The following is an 18,391-nucleotide window of genomic DNA, read 5'->3' on the forward strand; positions in this document are numbered from 1 at the left end:
AGTTGAACAAGCAGCATTTGTTTAAAATGCTATCTTTTTTATACTGGATGGTTTTATCTCCTTTGTCAAAGATCAAGTAACCATAGGTTTGTGGGTACATTTCTCATTCTTCGATTCTATTCCATTGATCCACTGCCTGTCTCTGTACCAATACCATATAGTTTTTATCACTCTTGCTCTGTAATATAGCTTGAGGTCAGGGATAGTGATTCCCCCAGAAGTTCTTTTATTGTCGAGGATAGTTATCTCTATCCTGAGTTTTTTGTTATTCCAAATATATTTGTAAATTGCTCTTTCTAACTATGTGAAGAATTGAGGTGGAATTTTGATGGGGATTGTATTGAATCTGTAGATGGCTTTTGGCAAGATGGCCATTTTTGCCAGTCCATGAGCATGGGAGATCCTCCCACCTTCTGAGATCTTCTTCAATTTCTTTCTTCAGAAACTTCAAGTTCTTATCATACAGATATTTCACTTGCTTGGTTAGAGTCACACCATGGTATTTTATATTATTTGTGACTATTGTGAAGGGGGTAATTTTCCTAATTTCTTTTTCAGCCTATATGTCCTTTGAGTAGAGGAGGCTACTGATTTGTTTAATTTTATATCCAGCTACTTTGCTGAAGTTGTTTATCAGGTTTAGGCATTCTCTGGTGGTATTTTTGGGGTCACTTAAGCATACAATCATATCATAAATAAACAGTGATATTTTGACTTCTTCCTTTCCAATTTGTATCACTTTGGTCTGCATTTGTTGTCTAATTGCTCTGTCTAGGACTATTTGTACTATATTTAGTAGGGAGGGAGAGAGTAGGCAGCCTTGTCTAGTACCTGATTTTAGTGGGATTGATCAAGTTTCTCTCCATTTAATTCAATGTTGGCTACTGGTTTGCTGTATATTGCTTTTTCTATGTTTAGGTATGAGCCTAGATTTCCTGATCTTTCTAAGACTTTTTACCTGAAGGGGTGATGATTTTTTTTCAAATGCTTTCTCAGCATCTAATGAGATGATCACGCTGTTTTTTTCCTTTGAGTTTGTTTATGTAGGGGAATACATTGATGGATTTCCCTATATTGAACCATCCCTGCATCCCTGGGATGAAGCCTACTTGATCATGATGGATGATCATTTTGATGTGCTCTTGGATTCAGTTTGCGAGAATTTTATTGAGAATTTTTGCATCGATATTCATAAGGGATATTGGTCTGAAGTTCTCTTTCTTTGTTGGGGCTTTATATTGTTTAGGTATAAGAGTAATTGTGGCTTCATAGAAGGAATTGGGTAGTGTACCTTCTGTTTCTATTTTGTGAAATAGTTTGGACAGTATTCGTATTAGGTCTTATATGAGGGTTGGATAGAATTCTGCACTAAACCCATCTGGTCCTGTCTGTTTTTTGGTTGGGTACTTTTAATAACTGCTTCCACTTCTCTAGGAGTTGTAGAGCTGTATAGATGGTTTATCTGATCCTGTTTTAACTTTGGTACCTGGTATCTGTCTAGAAAATTGTCCATTTCTTCCAGATTTCCCAGTTTTGTTGAGTATAGGCTTTTGTAGTAGGTTCTGATGATTTTTTGAATGTCGACAGTTTCTGTTGTTATGTCTCCATTTTCATTTCTGATTTTGTTAGTTTGGATACTCTCTCTGTGCCCTCTGATTAGTCTGGCTGAGGGTTTATGTATCTTGTTGGTTTTCTCAAAGAACAGGCTCCTGGTATTGTTGATTCTTTGTATAGTTCTTTCTGTTTCAACTTGGTTGATTTCAGTCCTGGGTGTATTTCCTGTGGTCTACCCCTTTCGGGTGCATTTGCTTCTTTTTGTTCTAGAGATTTTCAGTGTTCTGTCAAGCTGCTAGTGTATGTGCTCTTCTGTTTCTTTTTGGAGGCACTCGGAGCTATGAGTTTTCCTCTTAGCACTGCTCTCATTGTGTCCCATATGTTTTAGTGTGTTGTGCCTTCATTTTCATTAAATTTTAAAAATTCTTTAATTTCATTCTTTATTTCTTCCTTGACCAAGTTATCATTGAATAAAGAATTGTTCACTTTCCATGTGTATGTGGGCTTTCTGTCATTTTTGTTGTTATTGAAGACCAGCCTTAATCCATGGCGATATGATAGTATGCATGGAATTATTTTAATCTTCTTATATCTATTGTGGCCTGTTTTGTGACTGACTATATGGTCAGTTTTGGAGAAGGTACCATGAGGTTCTGAGAATAAGATATATTCTTTTGTTCTAGCATGAAATGTTCTATAGATATCTGTTAAATCAATTTAGTTCATAATTTCTGTTAGTTTTTCTGTGTCTCTGTTTATTTTCTTTTTTTTTTGGTGCCAATTTAAATAGTTTTATTATTCCATGTTACTTGTTTTGGGTCCCTGTGGAACAATGCTATACCCTCTACTTTGACTTAATCGACCTCTTCAATGGTGGGGCCTGAAGAAGCACCACCAGATGGAGGAGCTCCTCCACCAGGGAAGCCACCAGGCATTCCTCCAGGCATGCCACCAGCACTCTGGTACAGCTTGGTGATGATAGGGTTGCAGACCTTCTCCAGTTCTTTCTGCTGATGCTCAAATTCTTCCTTCTCCGCAGTCTGGTTCTTATCCAGCCAGCTGATGATTTCGTTGCACTTGTCAAGAATCTTCTGTTTGTCTTCATCATTGATCTTGCCTTGAAGTTTCTCATCCTCAACAGTTGCTTTCATGTTGAAAGCATAAGACTCCAGCGAGTTCTTAGAGGAAACCTTATCTCTCTGCTTCTCATCCTCAGCTTTGTACTTCTCAGCTTCTTGGACCATGCGCTCAATATCCTCCTTACTCAAGCGGCCCTTGTCATTGGTGATGGTGATCTTGTTCTCCTTTCCTGTGCTCTTATCTACAGCAGAAACATTGAGGATGCCATTGGCATCAATGTCAAAAGTAACCTCAATCTGAGGAACCCCACGGGGTGCTGGAGGTATGCCTGTGAGCTCAAACTTCCCAAGCAGGTTGTTGTCCTTGGTCATGGCCCTTTCACCTTCATACACCTGGATGAGTACACCTGGCTGGTTGTCAGAGTAGGTGGTGAAAGTCTGGGTCTGCTTGGTGGGAATGGTGGTATTGCGCTTGATGAGGACAGTCATGACTCCACCAGCAGTTTCAATCCCAAGGGAAAGAGGAGTGACATCCAAGAGCAGCAAATCCTGAACATTCTCAGACTTGTCTCCAGATAGAATGGCTGCCTGGACAGCTGCACCATAGGCAACAGCTTCATCGGGGTTAATGCTCTTATTCAGCTCTTTTCCATTGAAGAAGTCTTGCAGAAGTTTCTGGATCTTGGGGATTCTGGTAGAACCACCCACCAGGACAATATCATGGATCTGTGACTTGTCTAGTTTGGCATCTCGAAGGGCCTTCTCTACAGGGTCCAGTGTGCCACGGAACAGGTCAGCATTCAACTCCTCAAATCGAGCACGGGTAATGGAGGTGTAGAAGTCAATTCCCTCATAGAGAGAATCAATCTCAATACTGGCCTGGGTGCTGGAGGAGAGGGTGCGCTTGGCCCGCTCACAGGCAGTGCGGAGACGCCTGCCAGCTCTCTTGTTCTCACTGATGTCCTTCTTGTGCTTTCGCTTAAACTCAGCAATGAAATGGTTGACCATTCGGTTGTCAAAGTCTTCTCCGCCCAAGTGGGTGTCTCCAGCTGTTGATTTGACTTCAAAAATTCCATCCTCGATAGTGAGGATTGACACATCAAAAGTGCCACCTCCCAAGTCAAAAATGAGCACATTCCTTTCAGCCCCGACCTTCTTATCTAAGCCATAGGCAATAGCAGCAGCAGTTGGCTCATTGATAATTCGAAGTACGTTGAGGCCAGCAATAGTTCCAGCATCTTTTGTTGCCTGTCGCTGAGAGTCATTGAAGTAAGCTGGCACGGTGACCACGGCATTGGTAACAGTCTTTCCAAGGTAAGCTTCTGCAATTTCCTTCATTTTTGTCAGAACCATTGAAGACACTTCCTCAGGATAGAAACTTTTTGTCTCCCCTTTGTATTCGACTTGGACCTTGGGCCTGCCTGCATCGTTCACCACCATGAAGGGCCAGTGCTTCATGTCAGACTGAACAACAGCATCATCGAACCTATGTCCGATCAGACGTTTGGCATCAAAAACTGTGTTGGTGGGGTTCATTGCAACCTGATTCTTGGCCGCATCCCCAATTAATCGTTCTGTGTCGGTGAAAGCAACATAGCTCGGCGTGGTGCGGTTACCCTGGTCATTGGCAATTATTTCCACCTTTCCATGCTGGAAGACACCCACACAGGAGTAGGTGGTGCCAAGATCAATGCCAACTGCAGGTCCCTTAGACATGGTTGCTTGCGTGTAGGCCCAGCTGTGCTGATGACGAGACCACACAGAGACCCCCGAGAGCTGGCTCCGCGTTCAATGAGCCTCTGTTTATTTTCTGTTTCCATGATCTGTCCATTGATGAGAGTCAGGTGTTGAAGTGTCCCACTATTATTGTGTGAAATGCAATATGTGCTTTGAGCTTTAGTAAGGTTTCTTTTATGAATGCAGGTGCCCTTGCATTTGGAGCATAGATATTCAGGATTTAATCTTGGTGGATTTTTCCTTGGCTGACTATCAAGTGCCTTTTCTTACCATTTTAGATAAGTTTTCGTTGAAAGCTGATCTTATTCGATATTAGAATGGCTACTCCAGCTTGTTTCTTGAGACAATTTCCTTGAAAAATTGTTTCTCCAACCTTTTACTCTTAAGTATTGTCTGTCTTTATTACTGAGGTGTGTTTCCTGTATGCAGCAAAATGTTGGGTCCTCTTTCCATATCCTGTCTGTTAGTCTATGTCTTTTTATTGGGGAAGTGAGTTCATTGATGTTAAGAGATATTATGGGATATAGTGATGGTTATTTCCTGTTATTTTTATTGCTAGAGGTGAAATTGTGTTTGTTTCAGTATATTACTTTGGGTTAGTTGAAATTAGATTACTTTCTTGTTTTTTTCTGGGTCTAGCTTTCCTCCTTGTGTTGCAGTTTTCCATCTTTTATCCTTTGTAGGCCTGGATTTTTGGAAATATATGGTACAAATTTGTTTTTGTCATGGTGTGTCTTGATTTCCCCAGATCTGGTAATTAAGAGTTTTGTGGGATATAGCATCCTGGGCTGGAATTTGTGTTCTATTAAGGTCTGTATGACATCTGCCCAGGATCGTCTGGTTTACATAGTCTCTGATGAGAAGTCTTGTGTAATTCTGATAGGTCTGGCTTTGTATGTTACTTGGACTTTATATGTTACTTGAATTTTTTCCCTTACTGCTTTTAATATTCTTTCTTTGTTTTGTGCATTTGGTGTTTTGACTATTATGTGATGGGAGGAATTTCTTTTCTGGTCCAATCTGTTTGGAGTTCTGCAGGCTTCCTGTATGCTCTTGGGCATTTCTTTCTGTAGGTTACGGAAGTTTTCTTCTATAATTTTGTGGAAGATATCTACTGACCCTTCGATTGCAGAATCTTTGCTCTCTTTTATACCTATTATCCTTTAGTTTGATCTTCTCATTGTGTCCTGGATTTCCTGATTGTTTTAAGTTAGGAGCCTTTTGCATTTTGCATATTCTTGGACTGTTGTTTCAATGTTTTCTATGGAATCTTCTGCCCCTGAGATTCTCTCTGCTATCTCTTGTATTCTGTTGGTGATGCCTGCATCTATGACTCCTGATCTCTTTCCTAGGTTTTCTATCTCCAGGGTTGTCTACCTTTGTGATTTCTTTATTGTTTCTATTTTCATTTTTAGATCCTGAATGGTTTTGTTCAATTCTTTCACCTGTTTGGTAGTGTTTTCCTGCAGTTCATTAAGGGAGTTTTGTGTTACCTCTTTAAAGGCTTCTACATGTTTACCTGTGTTGTCCTGTATTTCTTTAATGGAGATAAATAACTCCTTCTTAAAGTTCTCTAACATCATCATGAGTTGTGTTTTAAATCCAAATCTTGCTTTTCAGGTGTGTTGGAGTATCCAGGGCTTGCTGCTGTGGGGGAATTGGGTTCTGATATTACGAAGTGTCCTTGGTTTCTGTTGCTTAGGTTCTTGCTCTTTCCTCTTGCCATCTGATTATCTCTAGTCTTAGCTGGTCTTGTTGTCTCTGACACTGGCTTGACCATTCTCTAAGCCTGTATGTCAGCATTCTTGGAGACCTGTTTTCTCTAAGCAGAATCTAGATACAGAGAACTATGTCACAGATTCAGCTCCAGGATCAGACAGAAACTGGAAGGATCCTGTACCAGACTGCTCCTTGGTTTCTATGTCTAGAGGGCTCCAAGCAGGTCCCTCTTGGGCCAGAAATATGAGCAGAAGATGTGGTCTCAGCTGTGCTCTCAGGATTGTCCTCACTTTTGGGAATCCAGCACTCTACCCACTAGATCTGGGTACAGATAGCGGTTTCCCAGGGCCAGGTCTATTTTGAAATCTAAAAGTTTGTAATCATTTAATTGATGAAAGGTTTCAGAGTTGTGTTTTGTGGACAACAACACCCATGTACAAAAACATTTAAACATGGGATTATTACATTATTGTTATTTTATTTATATCAGGTATCCCTGCACATAAGTCAACATTACTGCCATTACCTGCGGCTATGGAGGTAAGAGGTCCATATGGGGAGTCAAGGCTCCCTCTGCATTACAAGGGTATCTAGAATTAAATTCAGTATTATACTTAGCCCCAGATATGCTTCACCTAATGAGTAATCTTGGATAATCTTATTTTTATAATTCTAATCATGAAAAGAACGGATAGTATACCAGATTATTTATTGGTACCTGATTATACAAACATAAGGAAACATAATGGTTAGTCTCAGGGATTTATTAGCAAAATGAGGTCAGAGTACATCAGTGGACAATTATTCTCCAGATTATAGGGACAGGTAATCCTTTAGGGCAGGACAATTGGACTTAAGCTTTGTACAGGGTGATAAGAATGGATCGATTTGCATTCTTCTACATGCTGACCTCCAGTTGAACCAGCAACATTTGTTGAAAATGCTATCTTTTTTCCATTGGATGGTTTTAGTTCCTTTGTCAAAGATCAAGTGATTGTAGGTGTAGTTTCATTTCTTGGTCTTAATTCTGTTCCACGGATTTATCTGCCTGTCTTTGTACCAATACCACACAATTTTTTTTTTAACTATTGATCTGTAATACTGCTTGAGGTCAGGGATGGTGATTCCCCCAGATGTTATTTTATCGTTGAGTATAGTTTTTGCTATCCTGGGATTTTTGTCATTCCAAATGAATTTGCAAATTGCTCTTTCTATCTCTATAAAGAATTGAGTAGGAATTTTGATGGGGATTGCATTGAATCTGTAGATTGCTTTTGGCAAAGTGGCCATTTTTACTATATTAATCCTGCCAATCCATGAGCATGGGAGATCTTTCCATCTTCTGAGATCTTCAATTTGTTTCTTCAGAGACTTGAAGTTCTTGTCATACAGATATATCACTTGCTTGGTTAACATCACACCAAGATATTTTAAATTATGTAGGACTATTGAAATGGGTGTCATCTGCAAATCGTGATATTTTGACTTCTTTCCTTCCAATTTGTATACATTTGGACCTCCACATCAAAACAGATAACTCAAAGTAGTAGAAAAAAGTGGGGAAGAGTCTCGAACACATGGGCACTGGGGAAAATTTCCTGGAAAAAAAAACACCAATAGCTTATGTTCTAAGATCAAGAACAAATGGGATCCCATAAAACTGCAAAGCTTCTATAAGGCAAAGGACACTGCCATTAGGACAAAACAGCAACCAATCCTATATCTGATAGAGGGCTAATATCCAAAATATGCAAAAACTCAGGAAATTAGACTACAGAGAGCCAAATAACCCTATTAAAAATGGGTACAGAGGTAAACAAAACATTCTCAGCTGAAGAATATCAAGTGGCTGAAAAGCACCTAAAGAAATGTTCAACATCTTTATTCATCAGGGAAATGCAAAAACAACCCTGAGATTCCACCTCACTCCAGTCAGAATGGCTAAGAGAAAAAACTCAGGTGACAGCAGATGCTAGAAAGGATGTGGAGGAAGAGGAACACTCCACTCATTTTTGTGACTGCAAACTGGTACAACAACTCTGGAAATCAGTCTGGAGGTTCCTCAGAAAATTGGATATTGCAATACCTGAGAACCCAGCTATACCTCTCTTGGGCATATACCCAAATGATGCTCCAGCATATAACAAAGACACATGCTCCACTATGTTCATAGCAGCCTTATTTATAATAGCCAGAAGCTGGAAAGAACCCAAATGCCCTTCAACAGAGGAATGGATTAAAAATGGGGTACATCTACACAACAGAGTACTAATCAGCTATCAAAAAACAATGACTGGGCTGGAGAGATGGCTCAGTGGTTAAGAGCACTGACTGCTCTTCCAGAGGTCATGAGTTCAATTCCCAGCAACCACATGGTGGCTCACAACCATCTGTAATGAGATCTGGTGCCCTCTTCTGTCCTGCAGTCACATATGCAGGCAGAATGCTGTACATAAAATAAATAAATAAATAAATAAATAAATAAATAAATAAATAAATAAACCAAAAAAACAAAAAACAGTGACTTCATGAAATTCATAGGCAAATGGAATGAACTAGAAAATATCATTCTGAGTGAGGTAACCCAATTACAGAAAAACACACATGGTATGCACTCAATGATAAGTGGATATTGGCCCCAAAGATTGAATTACTCAAGATGCAATACACAGACCACAGGAAGTTCAAGAAGGATGACGAAAATGCAGATGCTTCACTCCTACTTAAAATAGGGAACATAGGAAGGGATATTCAGGCAAAGTTTAGAGCAGAGACTGAAGATATGGCCATTCAGAGCCTGCCCCACATGTGGCCAATATATATACAGCCACCAAAACTAGGTAAGATTGATGAAGCAAACAAGTGTAGGCTGATAGGTACTGGATGTAGATCTCTCCTGAGACACACAGCCAGAATGTGGCAAATACATAGGCGAATGCCTGCAGCAAACCACTGAGCTGAGAACGAGACCCCCGTTGAAGGAATCTTAGAAAGGACTGAAAGAGCCTGAAGGGGCTCGAGACCCCATATGAACAACAATGCCAACCAACCAGAGTTTCCAGGGACTAAGCCACTACCCAAAGACTATACATGGACTGACCCTGGGCTCTAACCGCATAGGTAGCAATGAATAGCCTAGTAAGAGCACCAGTGGAAGGGGAAGCCCTTGGTCCTACCAAGACTGAACCCCTAGTGAATGTGATTGTTGTGGGGAGGGCGGTAATGGGGGGAGGATGGGGAGGGGAGCACCCATATAGAAGGGGAGTAGGAAGGGTTAGGGGGATGTTGGTCCGGAAACCGGGAAAGGGAATAACAATCAAATTGTAAATAAGAAATACCCAATTTAATAAAGATGGAGAAAAAAAGAATAAAAGCTATTGAAAGGGTAAAAAACAAAACAAAACAAAACAAAAAGTAAAAATAGGTCTCACAAAATTACCCTGTCTAGAACCCAATCCTTAGAACAGGCTGGCTTCCAACCCATTAAAATCTCCATGCTTCTTTCTGCAAAGTAATGGCACTAATGGCATGTGCTAGCACACCTAGCCTGTAAGACAGTTTCAAATCCATCTGATCAACTTCTCTACTTTTTTCCTTTATTTGTTTTTTCATTTTTGACATAGAACTTTATTTCTATTTAGGTTACACCTAAACATCCTTGTGTGTTTTGTAATTGAAAATACCTTCCTCTTCTTGCACGTATGTATAAAGAACTACCAATTTACCAATCTTGTTTTCAAGAGTATTTCACATAATTTCCCAAAAAAAAAAACCAAAAACCTCTGCTCCCACCTTTCTAATGAAAGCAGCAAAATTTCACAAAAGTGCTATTTATGTTATTTCTAGGCTTTAACACATTGTGATGTGCCTGAAAACTGAGAACAAGGTTCAGGAAACACTCGCCAGTCACCTTCTCTGCTCCACCTTAGAACCAAAACTTGCCTTCTGATTTGTTGTTTGTGTCCCAAACTGATGTTGCATGGGATGATGTTCATTATCTCAGTTGTTGGTGTTCCCTCTGTGAAAGCCAAAAAAAATCACATTATCCTGAAATTTGAGAGCCTCTTCTGTGTATGATTCCCCACAGCTGAGCCTTTTTGTTTATTTATTCATGTATTAGTAAGTCGAGTGAGGTGCTATGTATGTAACTTGTTTGGGGAGATATTTTTGTTTTTGTTTTTGTTTTATCTTTTTGATACATAGTGTTGATCTGTCAATTAAGTTGAAACTCCAACTCTCACCAATCCTGCCTCAGAGATGGAATAATAACCTGACAATGCAAAACATAGTCCTGGCAGCCGGGTCCTCATTCAGCATCCTTGTGCCTTACTGAAAACCATTAGATTACATCTCAAAAGGTCCATTCCTTTACTTGGACACTCCCTCTTCTTGAAGGTCACTACGAAAGCCAAACTTTCAAGTCCAGCAATCAAAAAGCTACTTTTGTCTCATGTAATTATCCAACCCAACTAAAATTAAAAACCTCATTCTCACATGGGACTTATTTTTCACCTTTATAACATTCCTGTGTCCTATAGGCTAGGTATTCTTTTCTATCCAGAGGTAGTCCTTTCTCCTGCCCTGCCCCCAAGGACAAACAGTCCTTTACCCTCTCCCTCTTTCCCTTCTCCTGTGTCTTCTATCTGCTGTCATTGTCTCTCACCGCTGGCCCTTTGTTCCTCTGAGGGACATAGATCTCCTTTGTGCTGAGAACTTTGGCTGACTCTGGGGAAACATACATGATGGTTAGTTCTGGACTCCAGCCAGAAACATCTTTCATTCTGTATGGGCAATCCTCCAGAAAACTTGTGGTTATAAATTGTCTCAGGCTATTCACAGAATCTCATGAAGAGCATCCTGGTACATTTTATTTAAACAGAAAATAGCCTACTGTGGAGGTACACATATTTAGTCTCAGCTTTCGAGGAACTGGAGAGAAGAAAATAAGACCCATAACAAGCCAGTGAGGCAGAGTTCCATGGCACTAGGTCCAGACACAGTGGCCAGCCTGGATGTTAAAGAGATGACTAAAGTGAGTAAGGAGACTGATAAGTTCCATAGAGAACATCCTCTTCTCTGAAGCCCACTGAGAGTCACCTCAATATCTTAAAGAATCTTGACTATACATGAAGGTTGGGAGGATCTGTCCCAGGGAAGCAGGGGATGCTGTTAGGACATGTTTCTATGCCTGAGTGAGTCTCCTCTTAGGCAATATATAAACTGTTCTGCAATATGAGTTAATAGATAAATTAAGGTCACATCCTGTCCATCTTATTTTGATATCAGTTCTCCGAGTGTTTATATATTGCAAATAATGTCTTCCAGCAAATTTAAATACGAGAACACAGTTCCTGAAATGTGCCTGCCTTTGTGTTTACTTGGTCCTCATTTCCATGACTGAAGAAACCTCCACCCATATCCCATTGCTCTCCATAGCTGACTCAGTTGTTATCTGAATGTAATACATACAAATTTATTTCCAAAACATTGAGCATTTTGTGAAGGCCTGTGCTTTCAGTACACTTATGTGACCTTTCCTGGGATGGAAGGAATTGCACAAATCTGAGGTTGACCTAATTATGGTGATCATGAATCAAGAAAGCAGACACAGGTTCAGAAATGCTGGGAATGATTAGGCGCTCTTCTCTAATGGAGACATATCATCAACACAGAAATTCAAAACATTTATTCTATTGAGTTAAGAGAGGGGGACAATCTCCTCTTGAGAGGGTGCCTATATTGTAACACACTCAAACTACAAAAATCCTAGAGAAGAACTGAGTGCTTGATACTTTCTGCAGATACATCCATTCACGTGCTCAGAAGATTTTGCTTTTCTAGTTGACTCAGACCTTTATGTCCTTGACATATCCATGCTTCCTTCAGCAATGGACATTCACTTAAGATTTCCTCAATCCCCAGTACTAAGCTTCCATTTCTCTATTCCACAGTCAACCTTAAATTATCTCATATTCAATATGGCAACATTTTCTCTCCAGATCATAAACATAGAACCTACCACACCTCAAGCACTGAGCTGTAGCAATGGTGACCTTCTTGGGCTGTCTTTTGGCCTTAAGTATATCCAGGAGCTCAGGACAAAAACTTTTTAAGCTCTGTGTGAGTACCACATCCCTGCTATCATAGCACTCAAGAGGGGCAGGGTACACCTCATCAGTCAATCGGCTCAGTGTGGCAGTGTGGTGTAGAAGTTGTTTCAGGGAAAGCAGGGAGAGTTCATTCTCCCAGAAATTGATTTCTGTGAGGTGGGAACATTGGCTTAGGGCAGGGAGCAGAGTATTGAAATGAGATTCCTCCATACCACAAGATTTCAATTCCAGGCATTCCAGGGTATGTCTGACTCTCTCAAGGAGAAATCCAAGAGGCTCAAGGAATGAATAGGTTAAATTAGTATTAATAAGGCTCAAACATTTGAGTTCAAAAATATTCAGGCAATAGGGCAGGTAATCCAAGTCTGACTGTGAGAGGTCACAGTTAATGATGCAAAGTGCCTTCAAGGGCTTCTTCAGGCAACTGAGGAGAGAAAACAAAATTATTGATTTCTGGCAATTGTGCTGAAGTGGGTTGATAGGATTGGAAGCAAAGTAGATGCCACTTCTCCCAAACTCATTCTGACTATATATTGTAGTCAACCCCAGGACATTGCCTTTTGTTGTCTTGCTCAGAAAACTCAGAGCAGTCTAGCCTGAGGCTTGTAGATATCCCCATAGGCATGATTCAGGCCATGACAGAAAACCACACCAATGAGTATATCAGGACAACATGTAAAAAGGAGCGCCTACCCAACACACATTTCAGTAACTTCCTCTTGTTTTAAGAGTTATAAGAAGTCTTGTTGCTTTAAGGTCCATGTTTCTATCATCACCTCAAACCCCAGAGATTCATATTTCTCTTCTACTCAACCTGTTTCTGGACACAAAATATTTCACACATGACCAATAAGAGGCATGCTCATCACATATATCTTAGTACAGAGCTCATCTGTTCAGATGTGCTAGGTCTCTAACAGGGCTAGGTTTATGGTGTCCAGTCCATCCTAGCCTCTCTAGCTTGCAAAAAAAGAACAAATCAAATCAAATCAAATCAAAACAAAACAGAAACAAAAACAAGGAAAGAGAAACACAGAAAAAGATATGTATTTTCTCTGGTGTTCCATACCCTCTCAGTCCTTCCTTACCTGAGGCAGTCTTTTAGGTTGCCTTCTATAAAATAGACATTATCAATATAGAGTTCCTGGAGACAGTGGAGTGTGGGAAGTTGAGAAATCCATTTGATCACATTCTCCTCAGTAAGCCTTTTAGAAACTCCCGCACTGATTGTATCGTTGATGTGATCTAGCATGAGTGTGAGAAGATTGTTCATCTGCCTCAGGTAGGGATTAATCATAGCCAAATCTTCTAGGAAGATACAACTTAGCCTCAGCATTTGTATACAGTCTGCATGTACAAGGCTGAAGATTTCTAAGACCATGGCCATGGTTAAGCCCTGAATCTCCAGGTTTCTACAGCATAGGTGAATGGAATCTTTTCTCTGTTGGGCCCACTGTACCAAGTATGTAGTAGATTCATCCAATCTGTCCTTTCTGAGTTGGAGTTGAGTAATCACTGTCAAATCTTTCTTCATCCCACAGTCAGGACAGGTCTCCACTGGCTGCTTCTGTGTCATGAACTCTGCTAAGCCTTCATCTTCATTGTATCCAGCCCATATTCCAGATAACTCATGGCGTATATCCATCCAATTGATCTCTCTGAGCTTGCACCTACTATGGGAGAAATGAGTATAATCCTCAGAATGTATGAAAGGATACATATTACAGTAGGACTCTCTTCCACATCTTACACTTCAGCTATTTCTTCTAAAATTTTGCTTTTCCCTGTTCCTCCAATCAAACCCTGAGTGGTACACTGAGTAAGTAAATAGCATTGAGTAAATAAATACACTGAGTAAATAAAGGGCATCTTTAGCACTGTATTACTTCCCTACATTCCAGACCCCTTAATCCCAGCCTTGTTTCATTTGTATCATTGTGGGATGCAGAAAAAGGCCTGTTCCTCACTGGGCGTGTCTACTCATTTCTGTCTTCTACATTAGACATCATTTGCCCCGATCACTGAGACTGAGCCCAAGCTTCTACAGTACTCTAAACCTCTACACCCAGATAGGAACAGTCATGACTGTAGGGTGAAAATTGAAGATAAGAAGCCTCTGATCCATAGTTGACCACATATTCTCTGTTCTGAGGTGTTCATTCTCAGTATTCAGAGAACCTTCCTCCAACCCAGCTGACCTTTCCTACCTGGAGCAAACCTTTCGTGAAATCAGTAAATCTAGGCCTTCCAGCACAGCCTTCAAAGTGTCCAGGTTGAGGTTCTTTATCATCATTCCTACAGAAAGGTATGGGAAGGGCCACACAGGTATCATGGCCGTCAAGATCTTTGTATGTCCAGCAATGAAGGCTTCCTCAAACATCACTGGGAGCAGCCTATTTGGCAGGTCCCTGAGAGCAGAAATGGCCAAGGCCTCCTCCCTCATTAGCCCCTTAAATGCCAGGCTCTGGAGGGTGGGTGGAGAGTAGACTTTCATTGTGTTTTCTGAAGAATCATCCTAGGTAATCAGGGGGAAAATATACTATTAATGACAAGAAACTTAGGAAGACCTTCTGCCCACCCAGGGAAGTGTGAGCGCTAGATCACTACTGATGAGGATTCAGAATTCAGTTTATTAATTTGAGCACCATCAGTTGGGTTTTTCTTTTTTTCTTTTGGACAAAGACTTTACAGACCTACCTATATATATTCACTGTCATGAAACTTGCTTTATAGACCACACTAGCCTGAACCCCAAAGAGATTTTCCTGCCTGTGTCTACCTAGTGCTGAGATTACATGTGTGTTCCCCAACTGCTCAGCTTGTGCTAACATAGTGTGTCTAATCCAGAACTGTTTGGTCCAGTCTTGGTTGGTTTCAAAGTCATAAATGTCTCTAGTGGTTTGAAGTGTCTCCCAAGTAGCCTAGTTCCCAAAGACCACGTCGCTTTGCAGCCAAAACTGAGGTGGATACATCCCACTAGGAAGTGGCCACCAGGAACACGAAAGGGCTCAGTTAGTTGTTGATGATGAATAGACTGTGCTTTGCTCTTCAAGCCCTCAAAGAAAGCATAGAGAAACAGTTTCCCAACTTTCCACAATCTCTACTTATCCAGCAACACTGCATGGAGCAAGTCACAAAATTGTTTAACATTTTGATCATTAGTTATTGACATCAGTCTTTGATTATCATCCATACAAGCATCTTGGAGAATGTGTTGGAAGAATACAGGTTGAGCTATGCAAGCTAGAGAGCTAAGTAGAGTGGGAAAGAAACCACAATGTCAGTAAATCTTCAGTATCCATTGGCAAGGGCGGCAACTCTTTATAAAGCATCCAGAAGAAGAAACTATTAGGAGGAGATCATAATTCACATGGGGAACACAGGAGGATCACTAGCTCAATGTCATAGATGGTTATTTCTATAGCACCAAAACAGATTGTGACCTGAAAAATTAATGGGAAGACCAAAGTAAAGAAAAAGCATAAATTTTAATTTCAAGTGATATTCAGATTTTTTCATTTGAACACTTTACAAAAAAAAGGGCTAACTTCTTCCTGAAATGTTGAACATATCCTGGATTTCTTAAAAAGAATAGACCATGCATCCATCAACACATAGAAATACCTTGTTTTTGTTTGTTTATTGTTTTGCTTCTTTTAGACATTTTCTTAACCATGCCTGAATTGAAACGTGCTATATAATTAGGCTGCCATCATCCTTAGAGACCATCCAGGCTCGACCTTACTTTCGGAGTCATGGGCAGGTGTGGAAGGAGATGAGGAAGGAAAACTGTGATAGGGATATAAAGTCTAGTAAGTTCACACAGACACACACACACAATCATGTATGTACATATACACACACACACATATTTATGGAGATATACACATGCAGGTTTCTTCCTACAAGTTTGAGGCCAACCTGAGTTCCATGAAAATAAGAGACTATGTATCAGTGAGCAGATAATTGGTATATTGTGTTTGCCTGTTTTGTGTTATTTATTTAGTTACATATCGATTTATTTAACGTATAAGAGTACACTGTCCCTGTCTTCAGACACACCTGAGGAGGGAATCAGTTCCCATTACAGATGGTCGAGCAACCGCGAAGCTACTGAGAATTGAACACAGAACCTCGGAAAGAGCACTCAGTACTCTTTACCACCGAGGCAGCCCTTCAGCCCCTTGTTTTGCCTTTTTTAAAGACACAAAAATACTTGACTGTTTTGACATTCAGCCCCCCTCTGATTCCCTGTTGCTGGGATTAAAAGCACACTGAAGAGTGCCAGGCTTAAAGTGCCATAAAGATCAGCAGTGAAGGCACAGGAACAAACCACATCTGACACTACAGCTCACGGTGCCTAAAATTCAAGGTCATCCTGACCCTGTTAGTGAGGCAGTCTCAAAAGACAGGAAGAAATCTAAATAAAACAAACAAACAAAAAGCCACAGTAACAAAATGACTAAATTAAAAATTATATGTAATTCAGAACACACTTGTGCAATCTGGCTAAGCAGCCCTCAAGTGGCCAATAGGAAAATCTCTGAGTTTCAGGCCAGGCAATCTTTTTTTTTTTTTTTAATTATATTCCAGTCATTGTCCCCCCCTCCCACAGTTCCTCATCCTATTCCTCCTTCCCCATGCCTCAAAAATGTTGCTCCCCTTACATGCCAATCCTCCAAAGTCCCCCATCTCTAGGACCTCAAGTATCTTCCCAACTAGGCGCATTTTCTCCCATTGAACTCTGACCCAGCAAACCTCTGCTACATGTGCTGGTGACTTTGGACCAGTTTGTGTATGCTGCTTGGTCTGGTTGCTCAGTCTCTGAAAGCTCTTGGGTTTCCAATCTAGTTGAGGCAGGTTTTCTACCTATAGGTTGCTCACCTCTTAATCTTCAATTCTTCCCCTAATTCAACCATAGGAGAATCTCAAATGGTTAAGAAACACTTTAATAACGTTTAAAGTCCATAGTCATTGGGGGAAATGCAAATCAAAATAACCTTGAGATTCCACCTTACAACAATCAGAATGGCTAAAATCAAAAAATCAAGTGACTGCACATGCTGGTGAGGATGCAAAAAAAAGAGGAAGAGTCCTCCATTGCTGATGGGATTACAAACTGGTGCAACCACTCAGGAAATCAATCTGGTGGATCTTCAGAAAATTGGAAACAGTTTTACCTGACAAAACAGCAATTGTACACTAGACATATACCCATAAAATGCCACACCATACCACCAGGACATGTGCTCCACTATGTTCACAGCAGCTTAATTTTTAATAGCCAGAAGTGGTAAAAAAAAAAAAGCAGATAGTACTCAATCAAAAAATGGATACAGAAAATGCAGTTAATTTACAAAATGGAATAATATTCAGCTATTAAAAATGAACACATCATGAAATTGCAGGTGAATGGATGGAACTAGAAAATATCATGCTTTGTGAGGTAATCCACACCCAAAATGACACGTATGGTGTGTACTAACTGATAAGTGGATATAAGCCAAAAAGTACAGGATATATAGAATACAGGTCAGGCAATCTTATGTAGAGAGAAATCATCTCAAATGGAAGAACCAACAAATAAAAAATTACAGAAAGAAAATTTGAACTGAAGACAAGGAGAGACTAGATAGCATGAGATGAGGTTTTTTAACGGAGCTGAGGGACTTACTTGATCTGGACACTGTTGACAGAACACCATTATCAGGTCAGGTAAGGCTGTGACTCCAAACTCCAAAAGACTGAGAGTTTCTCTGCCTGCTCTGACTCTTTATATACCTTTCAGCTGAATCCTCCCTTTGTAGCCACACCCTCCCAGCCAAAGTCAGCCTCCGATTCAAAAATTATGTTTCTACCCACTTGCTCAATTTCAGATTTAAATGGTGCAGGTAAATTGGATTAGATCCGTACACAGGAAGATTCTTAGGCCAAACCCATAGAGGCAAAAACTGATTTATTGAAGCCAAGCGGTTGTGCCTGGTGCCTTTGATTAAAGCACTTGCAAAGCAGAGGTGGATACATCTCTCAGTACAAGACAACTCTTGTGTACTAAGTCTAGGACACTTCTCTTCTCTCCTGTGTAGGCTTTCCAAACATTCATTTCATTTTGATTCATTCTTCTTTGATTTCCTGACACTAGGTTTCTCCACATAGCCCAGATTGGTCTTAAAGTCAAGAATGTCCTGTCTC

General features: G+C 40.4%; 1 protein-coding gene and 1 pseudogene across 1 annotated transcript; both read right to left on the reverse strand.

Annotated features, from left to right (window-relative positions):
- On the reverse strand, positions 2,318-4,429 carry Hspa8-ps14 (heat shock protein family A (Hsp70) member 8, pseudogene 14; annotated as a pseudogene).
- On the reverse strand, positions 11,759-17,936 carry Oog3 (oogenesin 3). Its single transcript, XM_087551784.1, has 4 exons — positions 17,874-17,936; positions 14,407-14,714; positions 13,288-13,872; positions 11,759-12,623 (listed from the first exon to the last, which is right to left on the reverse strand). The coding sequence occupies exons 1-4, from the start codon at positions 17,901-17,903 to the stop codon at positions 12,047-12,049; spliced, it is 1,500 nt and encodes a 499-aa protein (XP_087407910.1). The 5' UTR covers positions 17,904-17,936; the 3' UTR covers positions 11,759-12,046.
- Between the last annotated feature and the right edge of the window lie 455 nt (positions 17,937-18,391).

Source organism: Rattus norvegicus, chromosome 5, assembly GCF_021556685.1.
Source record: "Rattus norvegicus strain SHRSP/BbbUtx chromosome 5, alternate assembly SHRSP_T2T, whole genome shotgun sequence".
Taxonomy (NCBI): Eukaryota; Metazoa; Chordata; class Mammalia; order Rodentia; family Muridae; genus Rattus; species Rattus norvegicus.

Bases quoted from the DNA above. Each gene is read 5' to 3' on its own strand.
- Oog3 (XM_087551784.1), bottom strand. From the start codon at position 17,903: ATGGTGTTCTGTCAACAGTGTCCAGATCAA. The intron at 14,715-17,873 runs GTAAGTCCCTCA...CTGATTACCTAG, and splicing joins GTCAACAGTGTCCAGATCAA to GATGATTCTTCAGAAAACAC. The intron at 12,624-13,287 runs GTAAGGAAGGAC...TTCTCTCCTCAG, and splicing joins AACCTAAAAGACTGCCTCAG to TTGCCTGAAGAAGCCCTTGA.